This window comes from Protomyctophum bolini, assembly GCF_963924005.1.
Source record: "Protomyctophum bolini genome assembly, chromosome: 4".
Classification (NCBI taxonomy): domain Eukaryota; kingdom Metazoa; phylum Chordata; class Actinopteri; order Myctophiformes; family Myctophidae; genus Protomyctophum; species Protomyctophum bolini.
The window spans coordinates 3,322,205-3,338,728 of record NC_137865.1 but is presented as its reverse complement, the minus strand read 5'-3'; the positions used below and the strand labels follow the sequence as shown (position 1 = coordinate 3,338,728).

General features: G+C 44.6%; 1 protein-coding gene across 1 annotated transcript; it reads left to right on the top strand.

Annotated features, from left to right (window-relative positions):
* Window positions 1–66: 66 nt before the first annotated feature.
* Window positions 67–1,011, top strand: LOC308313814 (beta-1,4-galactosyltransferase 1-like; the record flags this gene model as incomplete). The annotated part of the gene is made up of 1 exon (XM_080761142.1): window positions 67–1,011. One exon carries the CDS (start codon window positions 67–69, stop codon window positions 1,009–1,011), a length of 945 nt encoding a protein of 314 aa, XP_080617268.1.
* Between the last annotated feature and the right edge of the window lie 15,513 nt (window positions 1,012–16,524).

The window sequence follows — 16,524 nt, the reverse complement described above, 5'->3', positions numbered from 1 at the left end:
ACCCCTTCGTCTGGCTATACACTCAATGTCACTCAACACTAATCTGTTACAGGTTTGTGAGTGAAAATGCCCATGTTTAAACAGATGTTTAAGCTGTTGTTGCTGGGCTGTGTGTTGACAGTCATTTTCCCGCTGGCTGCGCCAACAGCCACACCGCCCACACCAGCCGAAGCTGCACCACCACCACCACCACCATGCCCCGACATCTCTCCACTCCATGTCGGTCCTCTGAAGGTGGAGTTCGGTTCCAGGGCGAGCCTCGACCAGATTCTCAAGCAGAACCCCGACGTCGAGCCTGGCGGCCGCCATCGACCCGGGGACTGCGTGGCCTCCCAGAAGGTGGCCGTGATCATTCCCTTCAGGGACCGAGAGGAGCACCTCAAAGTCTGGCTTCGCTACCTCCACCCCATCCTCCGGAGGCAGCAGAACGACTACGGGGTCTATGTCGTCCACCAGCACGGAAACGGGACGTTCAACAGAGCTAAGCTGATGAACGTCGGTTACCGCGAGGCTCTGAACGATGACAACTATGACTGCTTTGTGTTCAGCGACGTCGACCTGATACCGATGGACGACCGGAACATATACGGCTGCTCCGGCCAGCCCAGACATCTGATCTCCGGCCTTGAGAAGTGGAACTTCGGGTTACTTTATCACACTTTTTACGGCGGTGTAAGTGCGTTGAACAAAGAGCAGTTTTTGAAAATCAACGGCTTCCCAAATAACTACTGGGGCTGGGGAGGAGAGGACGACGACATTTATGAAAGGATTGTGTATAAAGGCATGTCTGTGTCACGTCCCGGTGGAAAGGTGGGGTATTACAGGAACATCCCTCATGCGAGAGATAAACTCAACCAAGCCAACCCAAGGAGGTCGGAACTTCTCCGCGGCACCAGGCGGAACATGGCAATGGATGGGATCAATCATCTGTCCTACAAGGTGGTGAGGACAACGAGGCATCCGCTGTACACCAACGTCACCGCAGACATCGGCAATGCTCCTCCTCCATGACACCCAGTGTTTGTTTTTTTTTGGCAAAAGATTTCTACTTTAGTCGTAGTCTCTTGAATAGTGTTCATTTAGTTTTAGTCACATTTTAGTCACCCGGAATGTTTTAGTGTTATAGTCTAGTTTTAGTCGACTAGATAGGTTTAATATGATAGGACCCAAAAGCAGAACTCAGAACTCAGATGAATACAAACTCAGGTATTTACTCGCAAAACAGGAAAAAACTAAAATAGGCTTGGGGCTGTGTAGGGCTATGTTGAGCTGGTCGGCAGGCAGGCGGCGTGGAACACTGGGGGCACAAGGAGACGAGGAATTAGAAATATAATTGATTGCAAGCAAAAAACGTAGAGCTCAGAGGCACAGTGACTTTACCGATCGGCAACTGAATAAACTGGCACTTTGGACACTCAGAATAGCCAAATGGCATTGATCACGCCTCCAGGTCTTGACGATATGTTTGCGAATGCAGTGAGCACTTACTATGAGACCTAGCAGATCCTGTCTGTCTGTCTGTCTGTCTGTGTCCCCCCTTTGTGCCCATATATGGAGCTGAGTGATTTGTTTGTGATTGATGCAACACACTCCATATTTGGACGTATAGCTGCTTTGGGGACTCCTTATATGGTTATGGCTTCCCGCGTCTTACTGGTGTATACATGTATGTAATCTGGCACCACTGTCGTATCAGCAGGGCCGGTTCTAGGCATAGGCGAACCAAGCGGTCGCTTGGGGCCTCAACCACTGAGGGGGCCTCGTCACAGGGAGAAGATTTTATTGTATTTTATGTCTGCACCAGATTGAAGCATTTTCATGGCAAATTTACAAAAAAAAGAATTCCCCCGGCGTGGCCAAGCAGGAGGGGGGCCTCATAAAAATATGTCGCTTGGGGCCTCAAAAGGCCTAGAACCGGCACTGCACGTATATAGACAAAAAAACGCACTTCCGTAAAATACGACGCCTTATAGACTGTCGCCCGCCGCTTTAAACTCCAGGAGACTGTTCCTTCGTATATTATAACAGTTCATCCGCTCGATTTAATTGACCCATCGTCAGCCTTCATGATTGGTCCCTGACTGACCAACCAGCAGGCCTTTTCTTGCCTTGTCCTATAGCCTGCATGGTTCCGCCCCCCCTGGTTCTGCCTTATGGTTGTGTATGAGGAACGTGCTAACATCCTTTATAGTGCATATATACCTATTTACACGCACCTCGACAGTGGGTGCTGCAGGGCCAATAGGGCCATCATGGAAGGAGGTATATAGGGCCAGCACACCATTCTTTTGGTAAAGAATAACATAGTTTTATACGCAGTCACTCACTGTACTGCACCTGAGATGTTCCTTTAGTTTATACTGAGAGACAAAGTTTAAAATAAGAATTGAAGACACGCCGAATGTCAATGCGAAGCAACTGGGGAAAAAAACACGTTGTTTCAATGTCAATACAGTGGACGGAGAGAAAAGGATTTTTCACCAACCATACGAAACGGTAACCAATATAGGTGCGAACATATATATATATATATATATATATATATATATATATATATATATATATATATATATATATATATACAGTATATAGGGGCACAACCACGGGCGGGACTTGACAAATGGGTCAGGAAGTGCAGTATCAAGCAACGAAGACGAGCAGTTTTCCAGAACCGACCCGCGCCCCCCCCCAAGGCATTGAACTCTCAACTAACCGCTGTGCTTCTTTGTGGCATGACAGACAGGCCGGAGCAGTAACACTAGTGTCCGTCTTATTAACGCTTAACCCATTCTGACCCGAGATCAGATTCTAAAAAATGTCTTCTATATACACATCCCTGACAGTTTTCATTCTTCTGACCCGAGATCAGATTCTAAAAATATGTCTTCTATATACACACATCCCTGACAGTTTTCATTCTTCTGACCCGAGATCAGATTCTAAAAATATGTCTTCTATATACACATCCCTGACCGTTTTCATTCTTCTGAGCCGAGATCAGATTCTAAAAAATGTCTTCTGAATCCCGACAAGTTTTTCTGAAAAAAGCTATGTTTCTGTGTGTCAGTCGCTCTTCCATTTTTCAAAAATAGCAGACCTACAAGCTTGTATAGGTCTGCTATTTTTCAATAGCTAAAGCGTGACATATAATGCCTATAACACCAAAAACGGGTCCCCGCCCGAAATGGATTAAAGCATCCTGACAGGCCCTCTTGTTACTTACTTAAACCATGGCTCCCTTCAAAAACCACCACCCACCTAATGGAGCTTCTAAAAAGCCATTAGGCCAGAGGGGCCTCTCTCCCTGACACATCACAGACACAGTATATAATAGTGTGCAACGTTCTCTTCTCTATATACGTGAGGAGAGGAGTGCAGCTACGGGATCAATATACTCTCCTATATTATACACTCCTTAGTTCGTTCGCCCTCTTCCTCCTCGTCTTGTATATATAAGTCTTGCCTTCCTTATTTGTCCGTGTTCATTCCAAATGTGACTATTATTATTATTATTATTATTATTATTATCATTGCTGCTGGCGAGTAAAGGGAGACCCTCCGTGCGTGCACTTTTAGATCAGAGAGGAGACCCTGGGGGAGGGAGGGGCACTGCAGACAGTGTGGGCAGATGGAGATCAGAGGCCAGCTCCTGGACCTGCATGCACTGCAGGTGAATCGCCTCTTCTTTTGCTTAAGGCTTTTCCACTCCACTGTCTCTCCCATTGTGCCCCATTGTGCTCTCTAAATGGTCTCTGCAACACACACACCCTCCGCCAACCTGGGGAGAGCAAACGGACTTGAACTCATCATGCTTCCTTCATGCTTGAGTGTCCCAAGTCGCTCCTTTTACACCTGACAGGGGGGGGGGGGGTTCCCTGGTTGGACCGTATATAGCGCGTGGAAGGAACACGTTATTCCAACCATTATACCCGCGGACCCCCTTTTGAAAAGAGATGTGCCAGGGACCCCCACATTAGAGAGGAATTGTATGGCTCTGATTCTCAACCATCTTATTAAGGGGACACCCAGTTTGACCTGCATCAGTCTACGGACCCCTATTTAATCTATGGGACCCCCAATGTATATTGTAAAATTTAATTAACGTTAGGGTCCAAATGGTTCCATTTGTACACTCTCAGAGACCCTTTCCACCGGTTGGTTCCCAATGGGAACCGGTTCAGTTCTTTTTGGTTCTTAGTCCATGAGCCAGAGCTCCAACATTGGTGAAGAAAAGGATCAATACAAGTCAATACATGATAACCCGTCCCTTCCACAGTAGTAGCTTTTTCACATTTTCGATTATTTCGCATATTTTCCTACGTAATGCCTCATTTGCATTTTTTTAAATGTAAAATTTGTAATACAATAAATCGTTGTCTTCGTGTAAGTACTCAACTTTGGAAGTTTCATGGTGATAACAATCTAACATAGGTATGGTTTTGCACACTCAATTCATAATAAACGTTCCAATTTTGGAACTCTGGCTCACATGGACTAAAAACCAAAAAAATAACTGAACCGGTTCCCACTGGGAACCAACCGGTGGAAAAGGGGCCTCAGAGTTACAGACCCATAAGGGTCGACTAACTTGGTTCCATTTAACTGGGGACCCCCTGGAACTCCTCAAGGACCCCTCTTTGTGAATTCAAACTCATCCCCGCGGCCGCGCTTGCACATTGTGTCTGCGTGTTGAACTGGGATGGATGGCCCCCGTTGTGTGTGTGTCAGTCAGTCAGTCAGTGGCACATTTGTCAGCAAAACAATTGACGCTCTGTTGCTAGCGTTTCCGAGGCACTAAACGACTTTTATAGTGATAAGCGTCCCGGCCATGCCTGCCATGCCGCGCGGGGGCGTCCGTCCGTCCGTCCGTGCGTGCGTGAGTGAGTGAGTGTGGTCTGGGCTGGGTTTGTCGTTCTGTGCACCGTGCACGGAACGAGGGAGGGGCAGAGCATTGCTCTCTATAATGGGCCTGGGCCTCCGCAGTGGCTGGCATGAAAAGAAAGCCATGCACAGAGAGAGAGAGAGAGAGAGAGAGAGAGAGAGAGATGCAGAGAGAGAGAGAGAGAGATGGAGATGGATGGCAGACCTACAACTTCAAAGACCTTCTCTCTCCCGTTTCGATGTGCCACAGCTCTGAAAGGGAACCTGCTAGTTCACTTTAGCACAAAGACACACACACACACACACACACACACACACACACACAGAGAGAGATGTACAGTGTGCACGTGCACGGATGCTCAGACACGCGTGCGTGTGCACGGCGCACATACAGCTTGAACACCTTGGATTATCAGCGTGTCCGACTTGACATTTCCTGATTCTTCTTTTAGAAAGGCACAATAAGGATTTGTTTTGGTTGTTCTGAAAATACACAATACACACAGCCTTGTAGAGCTGCACAACCGTGCGCGCACACACGCACGCACGCGCACACGCACACACACACACACACACACACACACACACACACACACACACACACACACACACACACACACACACACACACAGAGAGAGCAATAATTCTCCACATACCAGACAGATATTCCCTCCGGGCATTGACACACTAACGTAACACATAAATTGCAAGGTAAATCTTCTCGCGTGTTGGGTTTGAAGTCTGTCTGTTTGTCTGTGCGTGCGTGCATGCGTGTATAACAGAGCAATCCAACTAATCGTTTTTGTTTTGTCAGACTTTTAGAAAAATAGGCTTACTCATTCTCAGAGACAAAGGAACAGTCGACACACCACTGATGTCTTGTGTGTGACTCAGGTGGCATCGTATTATTTGGGGGAAAAAACAAAGCCAATCAATCATGATCACTCAGATGTTTACTGCAGGTTCTCACATTTTGAAACTAAAAACTTTGCCCCCCCCCCCCCTCCTCCTCCTCTTCTCCTGCCACCCCCCCCCCAACCCCCCACAAACATTCATGAAAACACAGACATGCAGTACACACACACACACACACACACACACACACACACACACACACACGAACGATGTCTGTCTGTCTGTCTGTCTGTCTTGTCTGTCTGCTTAATTTGGTGAGAGTTCCTCCTCCTTCCCCACTGATTACTGTAGCCAAGAGCACCCTCTAGTGGCCGCCATGGTCTACGACACCCCAACACTCTCCCACTTGGGTTTACTTATAGTTCGTGCCCATGCATGCTGACTAGCCCCTGAAGCCCCCCGTCCCCCCAGCCCAGCCCAGGCCCAGCCCACCAGCCGCAGTCACCACATGGTTGCCACAGGGTGTGACGGAGGGAGGGAAGGCCAGATGGGGTGAGGGCGAAAGAGGTTGGGTGAGAGGGGTTGGTGTGGCGGGTTGGTGGGGGCGGGGGGTGAGAGATGGCTCCCTGGGCAGCCCAAGGGGTCCACCACCACCACCACAAGCCCCATGCACCCCTCTACCGCCCCCCACACACACACACACACTCCCCCCCTCACCACTCACCGCCACACTGGCCACCGAGCCCCGGAGAGAAGGGGGGAAAAAGCCACCCCCACCGCATCTTAATGAGGGCTAAAATAAACAATGTGAACACACACACACACACACACACACACACACACACACAGGCTGGTTGGCTGCGGGTGCTTGGGGGGGGGGGGGGGGATCAGAGGGGACATGTTAGAGTTGTTAGCTGCATGGTGGTGTGTAAAGTGTAAACCCATTTAGGCCAGACGTCGAAATAAATAAAAAAATGTATTCTAAATCCTGACAGTTTTCTGAAATACCCTATGTTTCGATATCGGTGGTGCTCAATATTTCATGTCAAGGACCCCAAAAATGATACGTAAATGGCTACCGACAAGCCCCTCCCCCCCCCCCCCCCCCCCATCTGAAAATATGTTATTCCAGGAATTAACCCCTCAAAAGCAAAGATTTGAGTTTAAAACGTTCGCCCTGAAAGAATATATATTCAAAGACCACATTTTCAAGATTAAAACAAAAATAGCAGATCTACAAGCTCACAACGTGTTGTGACTGGACGAGTCGTGAGCTGCTATAGATCGGCTGTTCTCGGCGAAATCGCTGCTATGCTCCCGACGTTTTGTCGCCGTGCCCCGACAGAAGCTTTAGTGATTCGTTTAACGTCTGAATTATAAACGTGTTCTCCAAAAGACATTGGTCGAGTACAGAAGAAAGACTCGAGGATTAGACTGAGACCGAATGGTCAACAACGCCACTTAAAACTCAATGCAATGACATGCATTTATTTATCTTTGTTGACAACTGTGTGGCATTATAAATTAGATGCTTAGTGAATAATATGTGTCCTCCCAAGACATTTGTCATATACCGAAGGAAGACAGAATTAGAGAAGGAATGGTCAACTCCACTTAACCCATTCAGGACTCAGGTCGATTAAAAAAAAAAGGCTTCTAAAACAGTTTTCTTAAAACCATAAATGTTTCTATTTCAGTGCAGGTGATTTTTCATGATGTCAAGGACCCATAGAATTATATGTATGTGGCCACGGACCCCCCCATCTGAAAACATGTTGTTCCAGGGGGCCCCCCATAGAAGCAAAGATTTCAGTTGAAAACGTTCGCTCTGAAAGAATATACATATTCAAAGATTTGTGCCACATTTTCAAGACTTTTCCAAAAATCTAATCAAAAATGTATAACATAAGTATAACATAAGGCATTGAACCCCTACCATGAAATGTTCTATGAGCAGGGTGTGGCTGTAAACAAGTCCTTGGCTTAGTCCACTTCCCTGGGTAAACAAAGAACTTTGCTTTGCTTTGCTATACATAACGGTTAAAACACCTAAATGGGTTCCCGTCCTGAATGGGTTAAAACTCAATGCAATGTATACATTTATTACTTTTAGTATAGTCTACTCTATACTGTAGGTATATATAGTTACCTCAAATATTTTGAATGCATTTAATGCACAGCAGTATTATTAAATGTTTTTCAAATGTGTTCTTTTTCGTTATTATGGCGATCGATATTGGTCAAATTGTCATGGGCTTATACAATGGTGGGCCCATTGGTCTCGAAAAGCCACTGGCGGATGAGAATGATGCTTATCTGTGTAGCAGTTGTGTGTTGTTAGCCGGGCTTATACTAGCCTCAAACCTCAAAGATATGAAACGCTGTATGGCAGCTGGCTTGGGTGTCAAGCTGAGGAAATAACATATATATTTTTTTTTGATGCAGCAATGAATAAACATAATATGTGTACATTTTGTTTGTATGTAAATACCCCCCCCCCCCCCCCCCCCCTCCTGCAAGGTCAGAACAAGACAAATAGAAGAAAGACAGACAGTGCAAGACAGTAAAAGTAATTAGTAAACTAGTATTGAAAGTACTAATGAACATAGTAAATAAAAAATAAAAATAAAAAAGGGTCAAACGGAATGTCCCATCAGGGTATGGTATCCAGGTTACATGCATTGTATCCATCATTCAGTTTAGAGAGAACATTTCTCTATATCCAACTGTCTACTTACTGAGGGCCTCTAGAGGTCGCCCAATGTCAGATTCAAAATAGCATTACTTTAAACATCCCCAAACACATGATATGCTCTCTACCTGTGCTCAAACAGGTTGTTGCATTATTAATCAGTTGCAAAGTAAAACAAACACATCTGATCAAGTACACGAGAATCCATAGAGCGACAATCACCATGAAGGCAGCAGGAACAGGAACAACAGGATATAGGTCATATAATCTGGCAAACGATTTACATCATAAGTGCTCTATAAACAAACATTGTAATAATATTAACCTCAAAGTCCATAGACTTGGCTGGCAAACTATTCACGTGATAAGTGCTCTAAACAAAATAAGAATCCCATAGACTTGGTTGCCATAATGATGCAATCATCAAAAACCATATACCAGCGCCCCTCAAAAAAAAAGGATAAAAAAAAAAGGATACAACAACAATACAAAGAAGATATAGATACCAGAGGCTGATACCAGACCTGTGGAAGAAGTTCTCAAGCCCAGCTTGAATTTCCACATTTTTGTGTCAAACTATCCGTGAGCAGGACGCCTAAAGGAGAATACATACCGCTCATTTTCAACACTATGTCATTAATATGTCAAAAACCAAAAAGGTATGGAATGCCCCTCCACAGGTCTTGAAAGATGCTTCCCCTGCGTACGTTTTTAAGAACCGGCTCTTACGACCTGGAATATCTGTGTCTTACCTTAGACAGGCAGCCCCTGTGGTCGTTTTTAAAACACAGCTCGACACCCACTTTATTTTTTGTTTTCATCTCCCTGCTGCCAGTTAATGGTTTTTTTTAAATGTTTTTCACGTTTTAATGTTAATGTAATGTTTTCTTTTGAATGTTATTTTATGCCATTATTGATTTTGATTTTTTTTTAATGCTGGATTATCTCTTAGCTTTTCTTCTGTAAAGCACTTTGTGCTGCATTTTAATGAAGTTTATTATTATTACACACTACCGTTTAAACAAGCATTTGTGGAATGCCTGTGATTTTTTTGTTGTTTTTAAGCATCTGAATGTGTCATGCTATGTTTTTGTTTCTGTTGTATTTTTCGCACTTTGTGAGTTCTCTCTGTCAGAAGTGTTATACAGCCTACAAATAAAATGTACATACTGTACAGTATAGGCCAACCTTCTTCACCACTGCACGTTGAAAAGAGTTGTTGAACAACAAAGGTCATGTCCGTTGTAACTAGTTAATGAGGTAATCAAACGTATAGCAGACGGTGGCTTATTATGATAACGATAACATTAGAGACTATATGGATGATGTCGGTGGTGGTGCTGCTGTGTGAAATGAAAACTCTTAAATCACTCCATCACTCTGAAAGTCCTCCCAGCCCGTCTGTCCACCATGGCGTCAAGAGTGCTTTCAGCCGCTCTGCCCCTCACCTCTGGAGAACTCCTCCCTGATATCAGAAACATGGACTCAACCCTTGATCCTTCCATCCCACGGGGGTGGACTTCAGTTCACCAGCCCGGCTTGACTTTCCACATTTTTGTGTCAAACTATCCGCGGCCGCTCATTTTCAACAGGTCTCCACAGGTCTGGAAAGCTGCTGTATACGCTTTTAAGAACCATATAGCGTACCTGTAGCCCCGCCAATTCTGAACCATATAACATATACCATAACACCATAACGCCACTCTCCTGCTGAAGGACACCACTCACCATCTCTGAAACTCAGGTATACGCAGAACATTTTCCACATTCACTGTCTTTTGCTAATGATGGGTGTGTGTGTGTGTGTGTGTGTGTATTGAATGTCCTCAATAGCTATTTAGCAGGATGTTTAACATGAATTGGTATTGGTGAGATGGGTCTAATAATTAGACTCTAACTGGTGTCTGTCTGCCTCCTAGAATGCCATGTGCACTAACTGTGTTGTTCATATCTGCATGTGCACACATCTCTGATCGAGTGCGAGTCTATAGTAACCACATATTGTATCTTGTCTCTGTCTCACGACAGGACGGTTTGGAGGTGCTTGGCTCGATAGCTCTGACGGCAACACTGACATACTGTACGTCACCTTTGTAACAGGTACAGTATGCGGCTTTGTGAACTGTGCCTCTTATCGTGGTACACATTCATTCAACACTATGGATAATATTGAATTCAACATCAAGAGATCCTGGTGTCTCGGTGCAGGTCGGTGTATTATGGGATATATTGAAATAAACATATATGCTTCTAAAGGCTTCATTTTGTTGGCCAAAACTCGAGATGGAAAAAGCACATTTCCATCATGATACTTCCTTCTGCCAGAAGAGGAGGAAGGCATACATAAAACATACTGATTGTAGCTTTAAGTCCAAATTGTGTTTCCTGCAACGTCTCTTTTCTGTCTCCTCATTTCTCAGCAATCAGTAAATTGACTAAATGTAGACAAATTGATGGTCACGATTCACCGTCTATTACTATGAAATTGATGGTCACATTTCACTGCATGTGATCCCCCCCCCCCCTCCCACCATGACAGTTAGAGCAGTCATACAAAAAACAAAGAGCAGACGACAACAACAGACAAAAGAGCTAGAGAGTCACATCATCATCATCCTCATCATCTTCATCTGTACTTTTTGCAGCTTGCTGTCCAGACCAGAGCATCGTGCGACCATGAGCTACCTCAAGAAAGTTGGGAAGAGCATGCCGGTCATGGCTGGAGGGAGAAAGAGGGACGTGCAGGCGGCCACGCTGGCTGTGGTGGCCGGCGCTGCCGCCATCGGGGGAACCGAGGCCGGTATGATAGCAGCCCAGGCCGTGGGAATGGGAGGCGGTGCGCGTCCTATAACGTCGGGTGACGTCTTCCTCCGGCCCCTCTGCGGCGACGGACCCCTCAGCCGTGTTCCGGAGGCGGCGGCGGCGGGCGTTGAGGACGTTGTCGTGGACGCGGGAGGCAGGCCTCATGAGCGGGTCGCCGTAGACCGCGTCAAGCCTGCTCACTTGGACGCCGATGATGCGCCATTATTATTATTATTATTATTATGTTTGTAATAACCTGTCTAGGACGGTGTCTCTGTAATAAAGCTATATGCACGATTATTGATGATGTGAATTCATGCACGGAAGCGTGCGTGCACGCACGCACGCACGCACGCACACACACACACACACACACACACACACACACACACACACACACACACACACACACTTTATATCAAACATGATTTAGATTTAAGTGCAGAGAGAGAGAGAGAGAGAGAGAGAGAGAGAGAGAGAGAGAGAGAGAGAGAGAGAGAGAGAGAGAGAGAGAGAGATATGCGTATCATTTGATGCATTCCAATAGTAGCTGCAGAAGCATGACCCCAAGACGATGAAGAGGCATTCATTGATTGATTGAAAAGGCATTGAAATGAATCACCTCTAACATTTATAGAATATATAGGCTCCATATGGCATATAGGATTCCAGGCCTCTGACTATCAGTTTGCGGGGGCATTTGAAAGCATGCCGCCTGCCCTCAATGCAAGTATAGGACAGGCCCCCGAGTAGCAAGGTATGTCATTTATGAAGAAGTGAGAGGGGAAAATGAGTGTGTGGAATGTGGAATTGCAAGTGTGGCGCATGTGGCGTGCAAAGGTGTTAATACTTGGCAGCCCTGTTGCAATGGTTGTTATATTTCATTAACTTCCATACTGGAAACTATAGGTTCTGTCTTTGGAATGTGAACACAGAGAGCCTGACCTCCTGTAACACTGACAGAGCGGGATTGACAGCTCATCGTGTTGCGATGTGATTCATTGTGAGTTTGTGCAGGTAGATCATATATATGTTCATAATGTGGTCAGAATGTACTGATGAATATTGCTCAGATATATGATGAATATTGGTCAGCTAAGGTACACGGGCTGACACAGTTGGGACATGCAAAACTGTGGTGACTTCATGAAGTGAACTGCGTAGAGTTATTTACAGCCAGGCCTGTGAAAACAATGTCTTGGTTAGAAGCTGTTAGCACACCCCAGGGGTCAGTTCTATAATCTTGGTGAAATATCTCAAACTGCGATCCAGCAGCTGTGTGTTCAGGGAGCTCCTTGCTCTCTGCTCCAAGCCTACAATGTATTTGTGATTAAATCAGTTAGACCTGTTAATAATACATTACATTCTACCTTTGTGACAGTATGTGTTAAATAAGGTTCTGCAATACTTCATATATAGTATAGATATTTAGTTAGTCCTATTGATATATAAACCGTATAGGTAAGTGTGCCACATGAAGCTACGTGCAATATATCCCGCCTACTTCACCGGCAGGTTCCGGTGAATGCAACAATTTGATTGGTTCCCATAAAAGCGGAGGAGGCCTGTAGCCTGTTTCCGGAGGAGGGTCTTGAAGTTAATATAATGCAATGTTTGAGACCACTTAATTGTGTTCACAATGATATTGGCTACGATGTGACTCCTGACTGAGGGCATATCTTAAGGCAGGCACCATGCATATAGACATGACATGACTTTGTCACATTTGGGTTAATTATTCCACTACATGCTATCTCCTTTGTGCCTCGAAAAGAACAGATCTACAAGCTGTCACAGCCATGATGTGCATAGCTTGTAGGCCTATTAGTCAGGGGATATTTGTTAAGACTGAGTTGTGTTCCGAACTCAAATGCAACCACTCAGGAGACAGGAAGACAATTAAACACTTTATTGTCCAAATTGAGCAGGATAATGACAATGTATAGTTATATATATAAATCCATATAAATACATAAATACTCTTATCGTATAAATAGGTAGATATGTATCTACGTGTATGAGGATATATATAATATAAAGCTATACCTAGGGGAAATCCAAGAGAGTAGTCGGGGACGAGCTTGTAGATCGGCAGCCAAACAAACAGTCTTGAGCAAAGTGGTGACGAGATCCAGGCGTGGCACGGCAGATAGCCAGGTCTGGAGGATGAGAGGAACAAATTAGCAAAACAGCTAACACTGCAGCTAAAACACACAAAAGCTCTACAGAGTACGAACAGCAACAGAGTAGAGAGAAACTGTACTTGCCAGGCGTTTCTATGGGAAGATCTGGCGAGGAGTGGAGGGAAGGCAGGGTTCTTGAAGACTCTGGTGATCATGGTTGAATGGAAACAGGTGTGCAGTGCCACACCCAGGCAGCTCGTCAGAGGGGGAGGGGAACACAGAGGTGGACCTGACTAGGTGGAAGAGCGGTGATGGCGCAGTGGGTTGTGCCCAGGAACGCCAGAAGTGGAAGGTTGGGGTGGAGGGTTCGAACCCGGGTTCGGAACCGTAACAATATTATCAGTATTACCTGCAGTCAAATCTGGGAATACATTTCTTACCAAGAATTTTATGGTTTATATCCAACCACCCTAGAGTAATTTTTGACAGCTGCTGAAAGTTGGGGTACCATCAACAGCCAATATGGCAAAATGTTTTAAATTTCATTATGCTTTAAATAGCATGTGACGTGTCAAACTAAGGGGGTTATTCATGATTCTGAATACATTTGTTCTGCACGAAAAACAATCCATGGGCTAAAAACGGCCAGACACCAAATGTGCTGACCTCATCACATTTTGTGATGACGTCTATGGCCTTTTTAAGCCGAAGGAGTGTTTTTCGTGAAAAACTAATGCTTGGAATGGATTCAGAATCATGAAAACCCTCTAGTTTGACCCCTAGTTTGGCCAGCTAATTTACATCCCTTTGTTAAAATCCTCGGCGTCATTTTTGATGAAGATTTTAAATTTAATAAACAAATAAGCACCACATGAACCCAGTTTTGGCCTCTCTCCATTGGCTCCCTGTTAGGTTCAGAATAGATTTTAAGGTGGTTTTATTTCTTTTTTAACGACTAGTAAGAGGAGCAGTGGGTGATCGTGCTTTTGCGGCTGCGGGCCCCAAACTCTGGAACAAGCTCTCCCTCCATATTAGATCTGCCGAGTCAATAGGGGCTTTTAAATCCCTCCTCAAAACTCATCTGTTCTCCCTCGCCTTTATAACTGCACCTGATCTACCTGTATATTGATTTCCTGCTCTGTGCTATTTATGCTCTGTTTTAAATTGTATTGTCTCTTTTCATTGTTTTATATTGCTATGCTCTACTGTCTTGTTTTTACTCTGTTCAGCACTTTGGTCAGCTTTGGCTGTTGTAAAGGTGCTATACAAATAAAGTTTGATTTGATACTAAGGGAGGGAGCCAGCAGGCCGGCCGGCTCTTTTGGATTCTGCCCTCCCTCGGAGGGGGAGGGAGATAGCAGACACATGAAGAAACAAGCCCAAATTGATTAAATAAATTAATCACCAGCTGCATTATTATTATCTGTGGGTCTGCTGCTGACGTTGTGCCGCTTTTTAGCTGCGCTCCGCTGTTATGCTCAAATTAGTGACCCTAAAGAATTCTGAGGCAACATGGCTGGAGACGAGGCAGCCAAACAGAACTGCTCGACTAGCCGTGCCGTGCAGACGATGGGATGTTATGGGTTGTTGCCAGTGGTGGCAACTGTCCTGACAGAAATAAGCTAAGCAGCCTCCAAAAACCAAACCAGACAAGCAACTGTGAATGAATCCACGTTAGGCTGGAAATATGCAGGCTTGGCAACCAGTGTTGCCAACTGGTGACAGAGCAAGTGCCATGTTTTTATTTTCTAGATAGTGAGTCTGCCATATCAAGATTAATTTAATGACACCATATTAACATTTCCAACATATTTTGATTGTCCACAAACATAAAGTTATTTTTAAATATTTTCTTGCACATTGTTATAATGCACGATTCCAACGAACCCATCCCCGTCCAAAACGGTTGAGAAATGACAGAGTTTAGGTCATTACACACTGGCGAATTGGCGACGCGATATATTTGTGCGAATAATTCGCATTTAAAAAAAAACAATTGAAGTCCATGCAAGCTTCCACATCAGTGGCGAATGTGCGAATGTGCGAAAATGCAACCGTTTTCGCTCTTTATTTGTTCGCTCTGGTGTCGTATTTTGAAGAGATTCGCAGGCGAACTGCAACATGCAATATTTCGCATTTTCAGATCGCTTATTCGCATCGCGTCGCTAATTCGCCAGTGTGTAATGACCTTTACCATGCGGGGGTCCCTAGGGGGTCCCTGGGGTCGCCAGGGACCCCTCCAGTTTTTGCTTACGGTATATAGGTGTATAAGTGTATATTTGTCTATACGTCTCTAAATGTTCTGATGAATTGAAAAGGGTGGACCCTGTTGTAAACAAGTATAATGTCTTATGCTGCATGTCGTCAGTTAACATTTTTTGTATTGAGTTGTGCTTGAAATGTACTGTAATCCTCCAAACTGTTCATATTAAATACTTCAATCAATCAATGGTATGGATTTAGGATTTACTCTAATAGGGCCCCAGGTGTGGTTATACTATTCAAACATGTCTTCCCTGTGTGTATTTTTGGTTTCTTCCTGAAAGCTTGAAAGTCAAAAGGCCCAATCGAAATACAGCTCTTGACACACTAAAAATCTTGGCACCCCAGCCTAACCCCTACTCCCTATTCCCTATACCCCGGCCTAACCCCTATACCGCATATGTGGGTGTGGCTTAATTTCAGGTGGATGGGGCTTCCTCAACGGCACTCTTAAACTAAACAAACACTAAGCTATGATGAGTAAAACCAAGGCTAAATGTACTGACAATTCTTCAACAAATAAAGACAGGAGGGACCATTATGACGCCATCAAGGCCTATAGTCGACTAAATCATCTGTATATTTAGTAGTTTAGTATTTAGTCACGTGGGCCAGAAATAATTGCCAAAAAATATGATTTTAAAGGTATATAAAAATAAGGGTTAATATTATTCAAGTGTTCGTTCAGTAACAGGGGTCTCCATGTCTCTCCTGCTCTTCACTTCAATGTAAATGCATTTTTGGATTTGTTTTCATCCAATCAGAAGAGCCTCTCTAACCACTTATAGCTATGGAATGCCGCAAGATACAATTGAGGATTAATGGTGGCTCTGCTTTCAATGAGATATCTGTGGTTGTACTGTATAGTTGTCAGGAAGTTATATGTTAACAGTATAAGTACAGTATGTT